A 14,086-nucleotide genomic window follows, 5' to 3' on the forward strand; every position below is an offset into this window, starting at 1 on the left:
AGAGAGAGAGGCAAAAATGAAGAAACTAGTTATATATTAAGAATTAATGTCTTCACGTAAAACAAGAGTAATTACGAGAGAGATAACTGGACCATATGATAATAAGATATAAAAGTTGTATCGTGAAAGATAGTTGCTTGACACGATGTTCTAAAGTATAGAAACCATGATAATTTCTAGCATTAGAAGCGCCCTTACCAGCCCTGTTGATCAGTAAGTTACGTTTCACCATCATGTCAATTATATCAATCGATCTCAAGCTGCGATTCGTTCTTCTTACCTTTTACAACTCCTTTACAGCTGCAAATCACGTTTGCCTGCCACTTGTCGGATCAAAGCTTGGTGGTTAATATATATGTGCGTGCAGCGACGAGGCCTTTTCTTGCTCCCGGCAATGCAGAGGCGATGAAACGGAAATGTTTCAGTGCTTATTTCACTGGAGCCTGCTCTACCTCTACTAGCTGCTGAACCTGTTCAATTTCAGCATGCTGGTGAATAACTGAATGATCAATAATGCAGCTGCCCAATTGCGCCTTTACTTTCTCCAAGAACGGCAAGGTTAGATCGAGATGGCGACGAAGAAGAAGAAGAAGAAGCAGTGCAGGACTGCAAGCTGGTAGTAAGTGCTTGGCATGCATGAATGCATTATTACTGATCAAGTGGAGCTCCTGCTGTAGCTGAAGACAAACTTGAGAAAGCTTTGGCTGAGAAACACTGAACAGACATGTATTCATGCACGTTTTTCTCCGGTCTAGTTAAGCAGATGTTCTTCCTGTGATCAGCACAACAAAACTGAGGAGAAAATGCAGAGTTGTTACCTATGCCATGTATATTTTAACAAGAAGACTAGGCTCCCCTTAAGCTTTTTCATTTTTTTTTATAATGAAAACGGTTTGCATCTCCAACCTCTGCTGACAAGCTTCCCTTTATCTTAAACAGCCTAAACTGAAGAACACATTGGTTAACAATTTTCAATGTTGTGATGTGACACTCCCACTGAATCCAACCATTTGTTGCTCGTGTGACTAACGACAGAGGCCAGATAATATTTAAACCATTTCCATTATTAAAAAAAAGGGATACCAAGGATATGATTCCTGTCATCTCTTTGTTGATTTCCCCTTGCCTTCAAGCCACTTACCTTTGACCATATCATCTCCTTTTGCCACTTAGTGGAATCTCCTCTGGTTAATTATTTGGATCCTGTGCCAAATATACACCATTGCTTGTAGCAACAGGATCTGCAGGTGCAGCACTCCCTGAATTTTTCCATGTATGGCATATCAGTTTCTGAACTTTCATGTGTTGGAAAATTTGATGTTTTGGATCAGCTGTAGTGCTGCACTGCTGCTCGAGCTGGAGACCACTACTGGCTTGCATCCGGAGCTCCTGACAGGGGAACCCAAGCATGCATTTTCATGCTTGATTACTTTGTGATGTGTTCACTTCACCTTCACATGAAACCATTGTTCAGATTTCTGTACTTAACTTGATGGTTGGAACGGTCTTTGATTGGGTGGCTGATGTGTCCCAACGATCCAACTTGACCTAACACAATTAATGTGTTGTCCATACGATTATATGACAAACAAAAGAACACTCAAAATACATGTATTTTATAATGATTTTTCTCAGGTTTTGAGCAAGAGCTGGTACAATATACTTGAATGTTTGGCACAGGTATGATGCTACAGAAGTTTGTTTCATGGGAGCACCAAAAGCGACGCTGCTTCTGCGTTGCTGCAGCAAAGTGCAGCTCAGCATGTGCCCTTTTCGCGTTGGAAAGCATGCCAAAACACAAGCCCACTGTAGCAGGTTGAGTGATTGGTCGGCGCGAGCCAGATGCTGCACGGTTCAGCTTCAGTGGCGTCTGTACTAGCAGTGTTACCCAGCAGAGCCCAGGATAAATTGCATCAGTTTTTTTTCTAGAATTAAATCACCATGGAAAGTTTAAGAGCAATTTGAACTGAAAATTATTTTACATCAAGTTCATCCTGTCGGTGAGAAGTTCAACATGCAGAATAATGGGATGAAAAAACTAGCAGTGGCAAAATGGCACAAGAATCCCAGAGTTGGCAGCAAATATCTCAAATAAACACAATCAAAGTGAGACTGAAGAAAAATCCATAAAAATGGGGATGATTTGGGGGGTAGTATTTCTGGAGTAAGAGTCGAGCAGCATGGTACAGTTACATCAGAACGTCGAAAACCAAACCAAACCAAACCAAACAAGATAACCTTGCTTACAGACTCGATATATACAAATAGATAATCCAAGCCACGCATGAGTTAAGGACCTTCTGTTATTTTTGCTTACGACAACTAGAAATGAGGGACGTGCATCAATAGATGCCCTTCCAAGGATGGAACAACAGAGGACAGAAGGAAGAAAGCACTGTGTATATGCTAGGTGAAGCAGCACAGGAAGAGAGATCAAGAGAGTAAACACACGGTTGGTTCTTCATTCATGAGGTGGATCCATTCGATGCAGATGCAGCGTCAGAAATGTGCTGATGTTTGCTAGTGGGTTGAACTGGTGGTGCCATGGCCACTACTCATTGAACCCCAGTTAGCTTCAGTTCCCATCTGCACTGCGATGCTGTCCATTGACTCAGAGGTTCCACTTCTGTGACCCCAGCTTGATCGTCTCGAGTGCATACCAGCCCTACCTTCCACAAGCTCGGCCGGAAGATGTCCTCTGCTAAGATCTGGCGATGCATGGGCTATTCTACCCTCTTTTTCATCCAAGAGCCCCCCGAGACCAACTTCTAAATCTCTTATATCTGCTGCTGACCGAGGCTCATCCCATGATACAGGCTTCCTACCCAATTCAAGATCTCCAACTGGTTTACCCATGTTCGGGCTCATGAAACCCCTAGCAGGCGTTCGTATTTGTTGTAGACCTTGATCTACTGGGACCCTAGCTCGGAAATTGTTCTTGGAAGGAGGAATTGCGGTGCAGAAGATCTCCAGAAAGTTGTTCACCATACCTCTGTTATATGGGTTAGCCCGTTGATCATATCGATACCTAAAGTTCTCATAGGTTGTCTGATATACACAAGGCACAGAAAGGATGATTAACAACTCATTATGCTATCATTATGCTATGATTGAAAGATCTATTGTACAAAACTAAGAATCGAAAGGACACCAACCTGATTGGTGCTCATCAGGTAGAAATGAAAGACAGACAAACCACCAACGAACCACACGCAAATAAAGCAGTAGATAATCAGAACAATTGATGCTGGTGTCTTCAACATTGCTTTCCAAATCGAAGAATGCTCTGCATCTCTGATTTTAACAATGTACACCCAGCAGAAGCCAAATACATAGAGGCATAGTAATGTAGTTGAGAATACGAACATGTAGAAGAATCGGTAATTTCTCTGCAGCAGATAAGCTGATAATCAGTACTGGCTTGTTAAAAGAAGTAATAATCTAATCTATATAGAAAGTCCACCATAAGGTATACAGATAACAACATAGCAATAATATTAAATTTTAAACTAATTGTATGTAAGGATATCTTAAATTGTCGATGCATCAAGATACTTACTCGTCCTATGCATTGCCCAACCCAAGGGCAGTGATGATCAAAACGCTCCACACAGTTATTACATATAGAACAGTGAGAACATCGAGGTGGCCGGTACAGCATGCAGGTGTCACAGTATTTGACCTTAACAATGACTCCATTAACAAAAACATCCTTTGTTCGTGGTAAACGCAGTTGTTGCGGAGTCTGTCCATTTCCCATATCACTGCCCCCATCAATCGATTCAGGCTCAGGTGGATGAGTATTACGTGGAACTATACCAGGGTCTCTACCAGAGGTAAGAAGCAGCAATGTCAAATCCTGGAAATCAAATGAAGCTCCAGTTAAGCATGTATTCTGTAGCAGTGCACATTACCATATACACTTGGGGAAAATATACAACAGCCAAACACAATAAATTTACACTGTCAATTAAGTTTTATTCACTCAGCACATAGTTTGCTTTCAAATGGATAATAATTTTAGAGTTGCTAATCACATATATATGTGTTTCTCATACACGTTATACTATGCTACTGTTTATACATAAATGCATGTCACTAGACAGGTTTATCCAAATTTTCATAGAAAAGAGGAGGAATTAACTATTTTCATCCAATTAAAATGAGAATAATTGAAACCCCATAGCGTAATAATTTCATATTTGTGCAAAAAACTTAGTCATCATGCAAGTGCCAGTAGATGAAGAGAACGTGGTCTGGCTGTAAATATGAACTATATCCAACTTCAGAGCACCAACCAACCAGGAATGCCTTCAAGATGTAGAGAAAATAGGAAAAAGGTTAGCAAACAAACAACGCTTACATATATTGTGAAGACAACCACTATGACCATAACTGAAACTCCCCAGTGATCAGGGAAGTCATTGATCAGATGCCTGGCCACAAATATACAGAAGACTAATACTGGTGCAACAATGAGGAATATAGTGAGAAACAAGGATCTCACATCGGGCCCAAAAATGAACCGCCCTTGCAAGAAAAACTCCTGAAAAGAAGATCAATCATTGTTAACAATGAATCCAATACATAAAGCTGGACACAATAATTACCAACACACAGGCGGATGTATAAAAAGGTCAGCATGTCACCTTATAAAACTGACTTGATTAGGAATTTTTTTTGGCATGTTATGGCATTAGAAACTGAAGTCTCAAGATAACAAGGTTAAGAGCTGCTAATGCTGATAGGAAATAGGGCAAAAGGAGACTAAAACATCACGAAAGCAACCAAATAATCAGAAACAAAACGATACATAGAAATGTAATTCAGCAGCTTCGTAATAGGAAACAGCTCCTGTGCTGTTTCTCTCAAGGCAGAATGTGTATGGGCCATATCAGTAACATCTCTAATTTGTTAAAATTAGGAGGATGGACAATTGTGTCCAGTGCCGACAAGGTAATGATTTTTTTTAATTAAAAAAACTGACTCACACTCTTGCTTAAAAAACAAAGTCTATTCAAACTCCCAGAGAGATTTCAAAATCCTCGCTTCTTTAGAAGGCCACAACATTATTCATCATTCCACGTTGTTGGCAATTCACAACCTTAAGCTATTGCAGATACTTGAATTGAGCGTGAGAATTTGCTCTAGCTATGGGCAGTCCCAATTGGTGAATCTAGTAAAACAAAAGGAGATGCCAGGAAACAGATAGCAATGGGAAGTTTTCGCCATAAACAAACACCTCCATCACCTTTGTTCAACACAAGGAGCATGCACCAATTTATTGACAGTATGCATGCCAGAGTGTGATTGGATCATGACATCATGTACAAGGAAAGATGCACAAATGCCACTTTCTAGATAACATAAGTCATGACACTATCCTCGAATAAATTCTTCTGTGTAGAAAATGAACCCAAAGCATCCCATCAAAGAAATCAAAAGGATCATTTTGATGATTAGACCAAATTTACCATCGTCCCAATATGTTTCAGTTCAAAAGCAATAGAGCAGAGCAGATTTTCAACTGAAGCATTTTACAGTCCAAGTAATTCTCGCCAAGACTAATAATTGTACTACAGATATAAAGCACTTCACTTTATGTACCAATTCCCAAAATATTGTACTACCAAAAGTTGCAATCCCCATTCCATGATTCTAGTAATTATGCAACACCCATGAAAAGTTCATACTCTGAGCCCAGTAAACTAATGGACTAGCTTTCCCACCCAACCTGATGAATAAACTGAAGATAAATATAAAACATTCGGCACAGTGTATTCTCGTAACATTGCCCAAACAAATGAAAGCACACACTTTCCCTAGCTTCAATCAACATTTCATAATTCAATCATGCACTGGTTTCCATTGATCCTGAGCTATATTTCCCAGCTACAAACCACTAGAACACGACAATCAACAGAAGCAACAATACAGCTGAAAATTCTGCGACACTGAGCCTCTGAACTCGCGCCACGAACTAACTTATCATCAACAACCCACCAGCAGAACAATCTGGTTTCCCCTAGACCACAACGCAGCCGCATCAAACTGCTAAATCCTCTCTTAAACGCCCAGATCCAGATCCACTGTACATACGCCCACAGAAATCAAATTAAAGGAGAGGAAGAGATACAGAGTTAGAGTTGCTTACGTTGCTTCCCTTCCAAACTTGGTAAACCCTAGGCTGCTCGCCGGCGGCCCCGACGCCGCGGGACGGCGGCCCGTACATCCCGACCTCCCCCCGACGAGCCGACGACCTCCCCACCACCACCACCACCACCCCCTCCCCCTCCTCCGCTTACTCCAAGCCCCACCCCAACCTCACCAACCACAGAAACCCCTCCTCCTCCACCACCACCACCACCACCTCCTCCTCCACCAAACGCCTCAACCCTCAACTCAAGCGGCCAAACGTAAAACCACCCCGAGATCTCCCCCCAACAGAAGCAACCCGCCCCCGGCGCACAGCACCGGCAAGCCGCGACTACGAGCAGCAGCAGGAGGAGGCGGCAGGCGGGGGCGGCGGCGGCGGCGGCGGCGGCGGCGGCGGAGGCGGAATGGCGAAGCAAGCGCTGGTGGTGGTGGAGGGGGAGAAGGGGAAGTCCTCGAGGAGGGGTGCGCGTGGGTGCGACTGCGTGTGCACGTTCCGGGGACGCGTAGCAAGCAGCGGCAGCAGCAGCGGCGGCCGCGGACGACGGGGTGGGGAGGTGGTCAGTGGTGGGCCCAGGCGAGAAGCCTTTTTTCTCGCGGCGCTCTGCAGGTGGGGCCCGGCTGGCAGCCTCCGTATGGGGAGGCGCGGGTTGGCGGGTTAGAGGGTCCGCGCCCGCTAAGCAGTCGGGTTTGGAACCATTTCGGTGGGAGGGAGAGGGGGGATTCGTTTGACTTTTCCTAGTGACACGTTGACATCTGTGGCTCCTTGGCTCTCCTGCATTTGTTGGTTTTGATTTGACCAGGTTAGACGCCAGCCAAAGGGGACTGGACTGGCCCTGGCTGGTGATTGGATGATCTCACCAGGTTGAAATTAACCGCACTTGTGTTTAAATTTGTATTTAGTATACAGCACTTGTGTTTAAAGTTGTATAGAAACGTACAAGTTGTTTGACATTTGTCTTTCACATGTAGGAGTAAGTTGGTAAGTCTAGACAAACATTGACTTGGGATACAGAGGCCATATTCGGGAGTTGATTAATTAACCGGCGTGAAAAATGTAATAATATATTAGTATATAATTGATTAATTATTAGTTACAAAAATTAAAACTAATTAATATGATTTTTTAAAACAACTTCACTGTAGAAAAATATCGCAAAAACACACTATTTAGCAGTTCGGGAAAAGTGCGCTTAAAAACGAGTGAATCTGTGTTAGATATAGGGGGTGAAAGAATGGGGTGTAGACTCAATTTTAAACTGACTAAAACAACACTTCTTTGTATTTTAATAGATAACGTCGTTGACTTCTTCGCATATATTTTACCATCTGTCTTATTCAAAAATACTATACAGTCAATATGACATTTTCTAAACTCCTAAAACAATGCATATTGTGCTAGATATTTTTTGTGCAAATATTTATTTAAATATATTTTAAACAAACTTTTAATTTATTCATTTATACGCTTAAATACTTATTAAAAAATTAGGTAATGTGTGGTCTATCGAGTTTCTTGTGGATTGCAATGGACCAATGAAAGTGTCGAGATAGTACAAAGTTGAATACAAAGATGTGCATATAGAAACGAAATCAAATAGATTAATTTAAAATGACAAGTAGGTGCAGAGGAGATGAATGATGCCAACTCCAAGTTCTAGGCACATCTGTTTTCTTCCAAAGGATTCTACCTTTTTACCTCTAAAGTCTAACCAAAGAAATTGTCTAGCTTATGGTAGTATACAATGTGAACTTCTACGCACCCTTCCTGAAAAAAGCTATTAAAAAAAGAAGACAGATCAAAAGAGAGGCTGTTCCTGTTCCTTTCTTGATTATTTCCCATTTGAAAACTTTAAAATTCATACAAATGTTGACTTGCACTAGAACAACCATTTAATCCAATGCTAAAGTCAGGGCAGGCGTTCTATTAGAAATGAAACAAAACCATCATAGTAGTTACATGTCGGCTATTTTTTTTTCAAACCCTTGAGAGAGACTGAGCTAAATTCAACCCAATAAGATATTTTCAGCCCAGTTTTCTTATACGTATGCTTATAAACTAAATTTTATTTTTTAATCTAAAATTTAGAGTTAATTTTAAAAAATTTCTCGTCGTATTTTATTATTCAGTCTTTGCTTTTAGACCGTCAAGTACACATATATAAAAGTTTTTTCATAAATTATTTTTTATTTGTAGTTGTTTTGTTTTTTATGGAAAAACAAAAAATCTTTAAACACACCCAACAATCCAACGTCTACCAGTCAAAACGTAAGGGCTAACTAGGAACAAAATATTTAGCCTTTATAAAGCAGCTTGCTGTATTAAAAAAAATGTCAGTATCTTATTTTGACTCGTACCATTCAGTTCAAAATGATGGCCATAACGGATCATCAGTTAACATAGCAAGGATTCTGTGGGATAAAGCCACCATCACGATGCGGAAGCAACCAGGGATGGATCTAGAATTTAAAGGTTAGGGGCTGGACGACTGGTTACCTTCTTCTTCCTCCTCTCCTTTTCCCCCTCCTCTCTCTCTTATTTTTCAAGGGGAATCGGCGTGTAGGGGGCTAAAGCTCCCGCAGCACCTATGCTGTATTCGCCCTAGGAGCAATTAACTGAAGAGTTTTTGTCAAGCATCTCTCACTATTCTTTTATCTCTGAACATCGTTGCATTTATCAAGAAATCCTGGCACGTTTTTACTGTGCAAAACTATCTACACTGCATTGATCTTTTAAAAGAAAATTATCTACAGTGCTACTCTTTTTTTTAATAAACCATGAAAATATATATGGCTTTCACATCGTCTTCTATGTGACAGAAGTCAGAACCCACGACTTAATTTTATTTATTCACAAATTGATTTCATTGAAATATACTGAATCATGGTGATTTCTTATAGCCACAACGGTCACCCATATGTGAGGGTTCCCTATATTATTATCCTTACAGGACCATAGCTAATATATATAGAATTATTGTTGTGTTCGGTTGTCCACAATTATTTCTCAGCTATTATAATGCGCTTTTCGTAGAGTAGTAGTTAATTTTACTATTTACGCTATTAAATATTTATAAAAAATTGAATAATCTTTTAATTCTTATCCGTTATAAGACAACCCTAGCCTAGACCTTCATATTAGTAGTTAGGCCTTGTTCTTTAGTGGTTAGTTAATATGTGTAGAAACAGACTAATATATAATTAATTAATTATTAGTTGTAGCAAATAAAAATGGATCGTTGTGATTTCTTAAATCAATTTTTCTGTATATTTTTTTAAAGACATATAATTTAGTAGTTTAGAAAGCATGTATAGAGAAGAACAATAGAATACGTGTTATCTGCACGGCCTTACAGTTCGAAAACAACGAAGCGAGCCCGTAATATTTGATTACGTAAAAACCATCAGAAAACGAAAAACACCACCACTCCACAAAACCGTTGGGTCGTTGGGACGATCACGTGGCGAGAGCGAGACGACGACGACCATCTCGATGAAAGAGACAGCAGCAGCTCGCCGGCGGTAGAAAACCAAGACACCTCCCTTGCTGCGACGACGACGGCTGATCACGGCCGTCGATCCGGTGCGAGATGTGTTGTGTGTCTCGCATTTGCATGCACTGCACATGCATGCACTGCGAGATGGGGGAGTGACTGGACTCTAGGTAAGTGTGATGCAGCATGCTTACAAAACACCATAAATGCCCCCCATTAATACCAGAAGGTGTCTCTGCCCCCCTACTTTCTCTCTCCAAACAAGGTAGAGAGAGAGAGGGGGACAAATGCAATGCAATGGCCGGTAGAGAGAGAAAGTTGCTAGGGTGAGAGATAGACACTTCCTTGTGTACAAAGATTTTATTTTTTAAAATAATTATTGTATAGGATTTTGGACTTGTTTAGTCCCTAATTTTTTTCTTAAAACATCACATCAAATCTTTAGATACTTAAATAAAGCATTAAACATAAATAAATCAAAAACTAATTGCACAGTTATTCAATAAATCTTGAGACGAATCTTTTCATCCTAATTAGTACATAATTAGCCATAGGTGCTATAGTAACCAATATATACTAATGATGGATTAATTAGCCTCAAAAAATTCGTCTCGCGGTTTCCAGGCTAGCCGTAAAATTCGTTTTTTCATTCGTATCTAAAAACCCCTTTCGACATCCGATCAAACATTTGACGTGACACTTCTTCTAAAAAATTTCAAACTAAACGGCCCCTTTGTTAAGGTAGAGAACGAGGGACTCGTCTTTTTATTCTGCTTATGTTTATAAGTCAAAATTTTAAATTTTTAACCTTAAAATCTAAATATATTTTGAAGTTTTTATATCGTAGTTTATTTTTCAGTCTGGGCTTTTATTGCTACGTCGGTATGAACACGTGTATAAATTTTTATTTATAATATGTTATTTAAACTAAATGAGCCAAGCAATCACCCCTAAATTTAATCATCCCTAAATTTTAGAGTATGATTAAAAATATTAGAAAGACAAATATATTAAAATTTAAAGGGTAAAGGATATAGGGACATTTTTAAAGTAGGTTAAAAAAGAAGTGGAGGGAGTACTCCAACGAGAGAGAGCGCGCGCGCGCCCCATTTGGTAGTGGAAGTAGGTTAAACTCGTCTCCTCACTTAAACACACTCACCTTCCTTCCTTCCTTCCTCCTCTCCTCTTCTCTTCATCTTCTCCCCAAGAACTGCACACCACCAACCTCATCAAGAGCACGAGCTTCGTCGTGTCAAGCAGTCCATCAATGGTGATCCCATGAAGGAGGAGGAGGAGGAGGCGTGGAGGTAGCAGCGGGAGAGGGAGAAGAAGGGATGTACAAGAACCAGCTGCAGGAGCTGGCGCAGAGGAGCTGCTTCAGCCTGCCGTCGTACGTGTGCACGAGGGAAGGCCCCGACCATGCGCCGCGGTTCAGGGCCACCGTCACCTTCAACGGCGAGACCTTCGACGGCCCGTCCAACTGCACCACGCTCCGCCAGGCCGAGCACGCCGCCGCCGAGGTCGCCCTCGCGCGCCTCTCCCTCCGCGGGCCCTCCTCCTCCCTCACCGCCCGCGTCCTCGTGAGTTCGCCGCCGCCCGCCGCCGTGTGTGTGTGTGGCTCTGTCGGTCTCTCATGGCGATGTTCCGTTGGTGTGTGGGGTGCAGGATGAGACGGGGGTGTACAAGAACCTGCTGCAGGAGACGGCGCACAGGGCGGGGCTGAAGCTGCCGGTGTACACCACGGTGCGGTCCGGGCCCGGGCACTCGCCGGTGTTCTCGTCCACCGTCGAGCTCGCCGGGATGAGCTTCGCCGGAGACCCCGCCAAGACCAAGAAGCACGCCGAGAAGAACGCCGCCATGGCCGCCTGGTCCTCGCTCAAGCAGAGTAAACGCAACTAAACCTATCTCACACCCCACCATGCTTTAGAGCTTCTAGTTGGATCGTGTCCATGGGGAGCGTGCTGTCGCTCATGGGTTGTCTGTTGCAGTGCCGGAGGCGCGCAGGGAGCCCGGCGGCGGCGAGGAGCAGGAGCACGTGGTCGTCGCCAGGGTGCTCGCCGCGCTGAAGCCGCGGGACGGTTGTGGCGGCGGCGCCGATGGGAAGGCGGCGGTGTTACCGAAGAAGCATCTCGCCGGCGCGTCTTGCTCGTCCGCCGCCCCGAGCCCGTCGCTGTACAGACACCAATGGGGACGTCCGCCGCCTTCGCCGGCGGCCGGGCCGAAGATACTGCCTCCCATGCACCTGCTGCAGCAAGCGGCGGCGTCCAGCTCCAGAACCGACGCCGCCACGGCCGCCGCGGAGCTGGAGCAAGAGCGGAGGAAGGCCGCCGAGCTGGTGCAGATGCTGCAAGCCGCCTTGCTGAGGGACAGGACCGCGGCGGACGCAATGCCGCCGCCGCCGCCGCCTTGCTACTACACCCCATACTACCACCACGGCGGCGTCGCCCCGGCGAGGTCCTTCGCCGGCGCCGCCCCAGGCGGGTTCCACGCGCCGCCGGCGGTGAGCGTGCGGTCAGTGATCCCGGTCTGCGCCGCGCCACCGTCGCCGCGGCCGCCGGCGCGCAAGGACGACGAGCAACCAAGCGTCAAGAGAGCCTAGCGTATTAAACCTAGCAATCAAAATCATGCAGCCTGCATCGATCTGAACAAAGAGACGAAGAGAAAAAAAACAAGAACATCACAAGACATCATCATCAGATCAGTAGCCATGAGCAGCACATGAACTCTGCTTCTTGCAGAGGAATTTTGATCACAAGTCTCCCTGTATTTAAATCGTCCAAAGTGATCAGCTTTTTTCTCTCTGTGCTACTCTACCTGTTTGACCACTATCTCTCTTGCTGCTGCTGCTGAAATCTTCAGAAAGGCAATCCTTCACTAGGGCAGTGCTTCGGTAGAAGCTTGTCACATGAAAATTTTCAAGCACATTACTGCTCGTATTACATTTCCTTTCTTAATTTTTCTAAACCATTTCTTCTTCATTGCTAGTATAATCGATCGGAATTGAATCACTAATAACACAATCCTATCAGATGTAAAAACGATGAATTGAGTTACTACTGCTTATCTCATCAAAAAAAAAAAAGAGAAGAGGTAGGCGAGGAGACAACCAATCAAGGAAGAAGGGTACGCATCTCGCTGCGTTTTATGGCGATCTTGACTGCTGAACAAACCTGCACATGCCACCACGACCGTCTCAAATCAATCCTCCCAAAAGCCCTAATCAATCTCTCCTCTCATTAGCAGCAGCATCTCTTCATCAGCTACAGGAGCGGTTACTCCATCAGTAGATAGATACAGTAAAGAATCAAGATAACTCCAAGCTCAGGAAAGCAACGTCGCAAGAACAGATGCCAAGAACGAACCAAGCAAGAATCAAACCCCAAGGAGGAGAGAGAGAGAGAGGGACCATGGATGGGTGGATGGATGTGTGGTCACTCTCTCTCTTTCTCTCTCTATGTCTAGACATTAATGGGCGTAGCACAGACATTGAATGGGGGATCAGAGAGAGGAGAGGGAGGGGGGAGGCCGGCACGGAGGGAGGGAGAGAGAGATGGCAGGCAGGCATGCTTTAATGGCGGCCAGTGCCCATTCAGTGGGCGCTGTCTTCCTCCTCCCCCATCACCACACTAGTTGTTGCTCATCCTTAAACCCAAGGAGAGAGACGATGCAGGCAGGCGCGAGGATGCGGCCATGACCATAGCCATAGCCCAGCCCCACGAGCTAGAGGGATCAATCATGGTCTCGCAGATAGTACACGGGAGAAGGAAGAAAGAAAACCTGGTTCATCCTGGACTCTAGTCTATGGGCAAGCGAGCGGTCTCGTTGTATTGGTGGATTAATTATAAGCGAAATGGTTTATTAGTGATTAAAAAGTGATTTGTGAGTAAAATTTCTATATATTTTTTAAAAATAAATGTTGAAGAATAAAATATGATAAAAACCATGAACAACTGTAAATTTTAAATTTTGGTTTATAAGTGAGTGAAAAGATGGGCTTCCTTTAGCAGTGCACGTAGGACCGGAGAAATAAATCAATAATTATACTAATTTTAAATAAATTGATTTTTGATGGAATTTATATAGTCTTCGTGGTTTACAATATCTAGGTTTATCGTCGGAGTACGGTAACCTAGTCTTCGATGGTAATGAAAATTCTTGCAGACAAGCAGAGAAATTGAGTGTCTGTAAAGGATTCGAATCCCATGAAGTTTCGTCCATCTATTCCGATCCGATGATGAACGGTCTAAATCTTATGCTATATTATTTTTACTGCATTGTGTCGCGCTGATTTAGGCCATTCCATTTGCATCTAAAGTTGTAGTCGCTATTACAACTTCAGATGATCCGGATCAGTCTGTAAAAGAAGCGAAAAGTCGCTGTAGGATTCTCAGGGCAAACAGTAAGACCGTACTAAAATGACAAGTAAAATCAGACGGAAA

The 14,086-nt window shown here is 43.3% G+C and overlaps 2 protein-coding genes across 2 annotated transcripts; one reads left to right on the plus strand and one right to left on the minus strand.

The window, feature by feature from the left end:
* Positions 1-2,129: 2,129 nt before the first annotated feature.
* LOC102702128 (probable protein S-acyltransferase 7) lies at positions 2,130-6,650 on the minus strand. Its single transcript, XM_006660756.3, has 5 exons — positions 6,155-6,650; positions 4,364-4,546; positions 3,560-3,859; positions 3,156-3,389; positions 2,130-3,048 (listed from the first exon to the last, which is right to left on the minus strand). Exons 1-5 carry the CDS (start codon positions 6,230-6,232, stop codon positions 2,521-2,523), a joined length of 1,323 nt encoding a protein of 440 aa, XP_006660819.1. The 5' UTR covers positions 6,233-6,650; the 3' UTR covers positions 2,130-2,520.
* Positions 6,651-10,728: 4,078 nt separating this feature from the next.
* LOC102718770 (double-stranded RNA-binding protein 3-like) lies at positions 10,729-12,402 on the plus strand. The gene is made up of 3 exons (XM_040527319.1): positions 10,729-11,227; positions 11,313-11,532; positions 11,636-12,402. Exons 1-3 carry the CDS (start codon positions 10,982-10,984, stop codon positions 12,244-12,246), a joined length of 1,077 nt encoding a protein of 358 aa, XP_040383253.1. The 5' UTR covers positions 10,729-10,981; the 3' UTR covers positions 12,247-12,402.
* The last annotated feature ends 1,684 nt before the right edge of the window (positions 12,403-14,086 follow it).

The sequence above is a fragment of the Oryza brachyantha genome, chromosome 9, assembly GCF_000231095.2.
Source record: "Oryza brachyantha chromosome 9, ObraRS2, whole genome shotgun sequence".
Classification (NCBI taxonomy): domain Eukaryota; kingdom Viridiplantae; phylum Streptophyta; class Magnoliopsida; order Poales; family Poaceae; genus Oryza; species Oryza brachyantha.

Bases quoted from the DNA above. Each gene is read 5' to 3' on its own strand.
- LOC102718770 (XM_040527319.1), top strand. From the start codon at position 10,982: ATGTACAAGAACCAGCTGCAGGAGCTGGCGCAGAGGAGCTGCTTCAGC. The intron at 11,228-11,312 runs GTGAGTTCGCCG...TGTGGGGTGCAG, and splicing joins CCCTCACCGCCCGCGTCCTC to GATGAGACGGGGGTGTACAA. The intron at 11,533-11,635 runs GTAAACGCAACT...TGTCTGTTGCAG, and splicing joins CTGGTCCTCGCTCAAGCAGA to TGCCGGAGGCGCGCAGGGAG.
- LOC102702128 (XM_006660756.3), bottom strand. From the start codon at position 6,232: ATGTACGGGCCGCCGTCCCGCGGCGTCGGGGCCGCCGGCGAGCAGCCT. The intron at 3,860-4,363 runs GTAAGCGTTGTT...TTTGATTTCCAG, and splicing joins TGGTTGTCTTCACAATATAT to GATTTGACATTGCTGCTTCT. The intron at 3,049-3,155 runs GTTGGTGTCCTT...TGTGTATATCAG, and splicing joins ACCTGATGAGCACCAATCAG to ACAACCTATGAGAACTTTAG.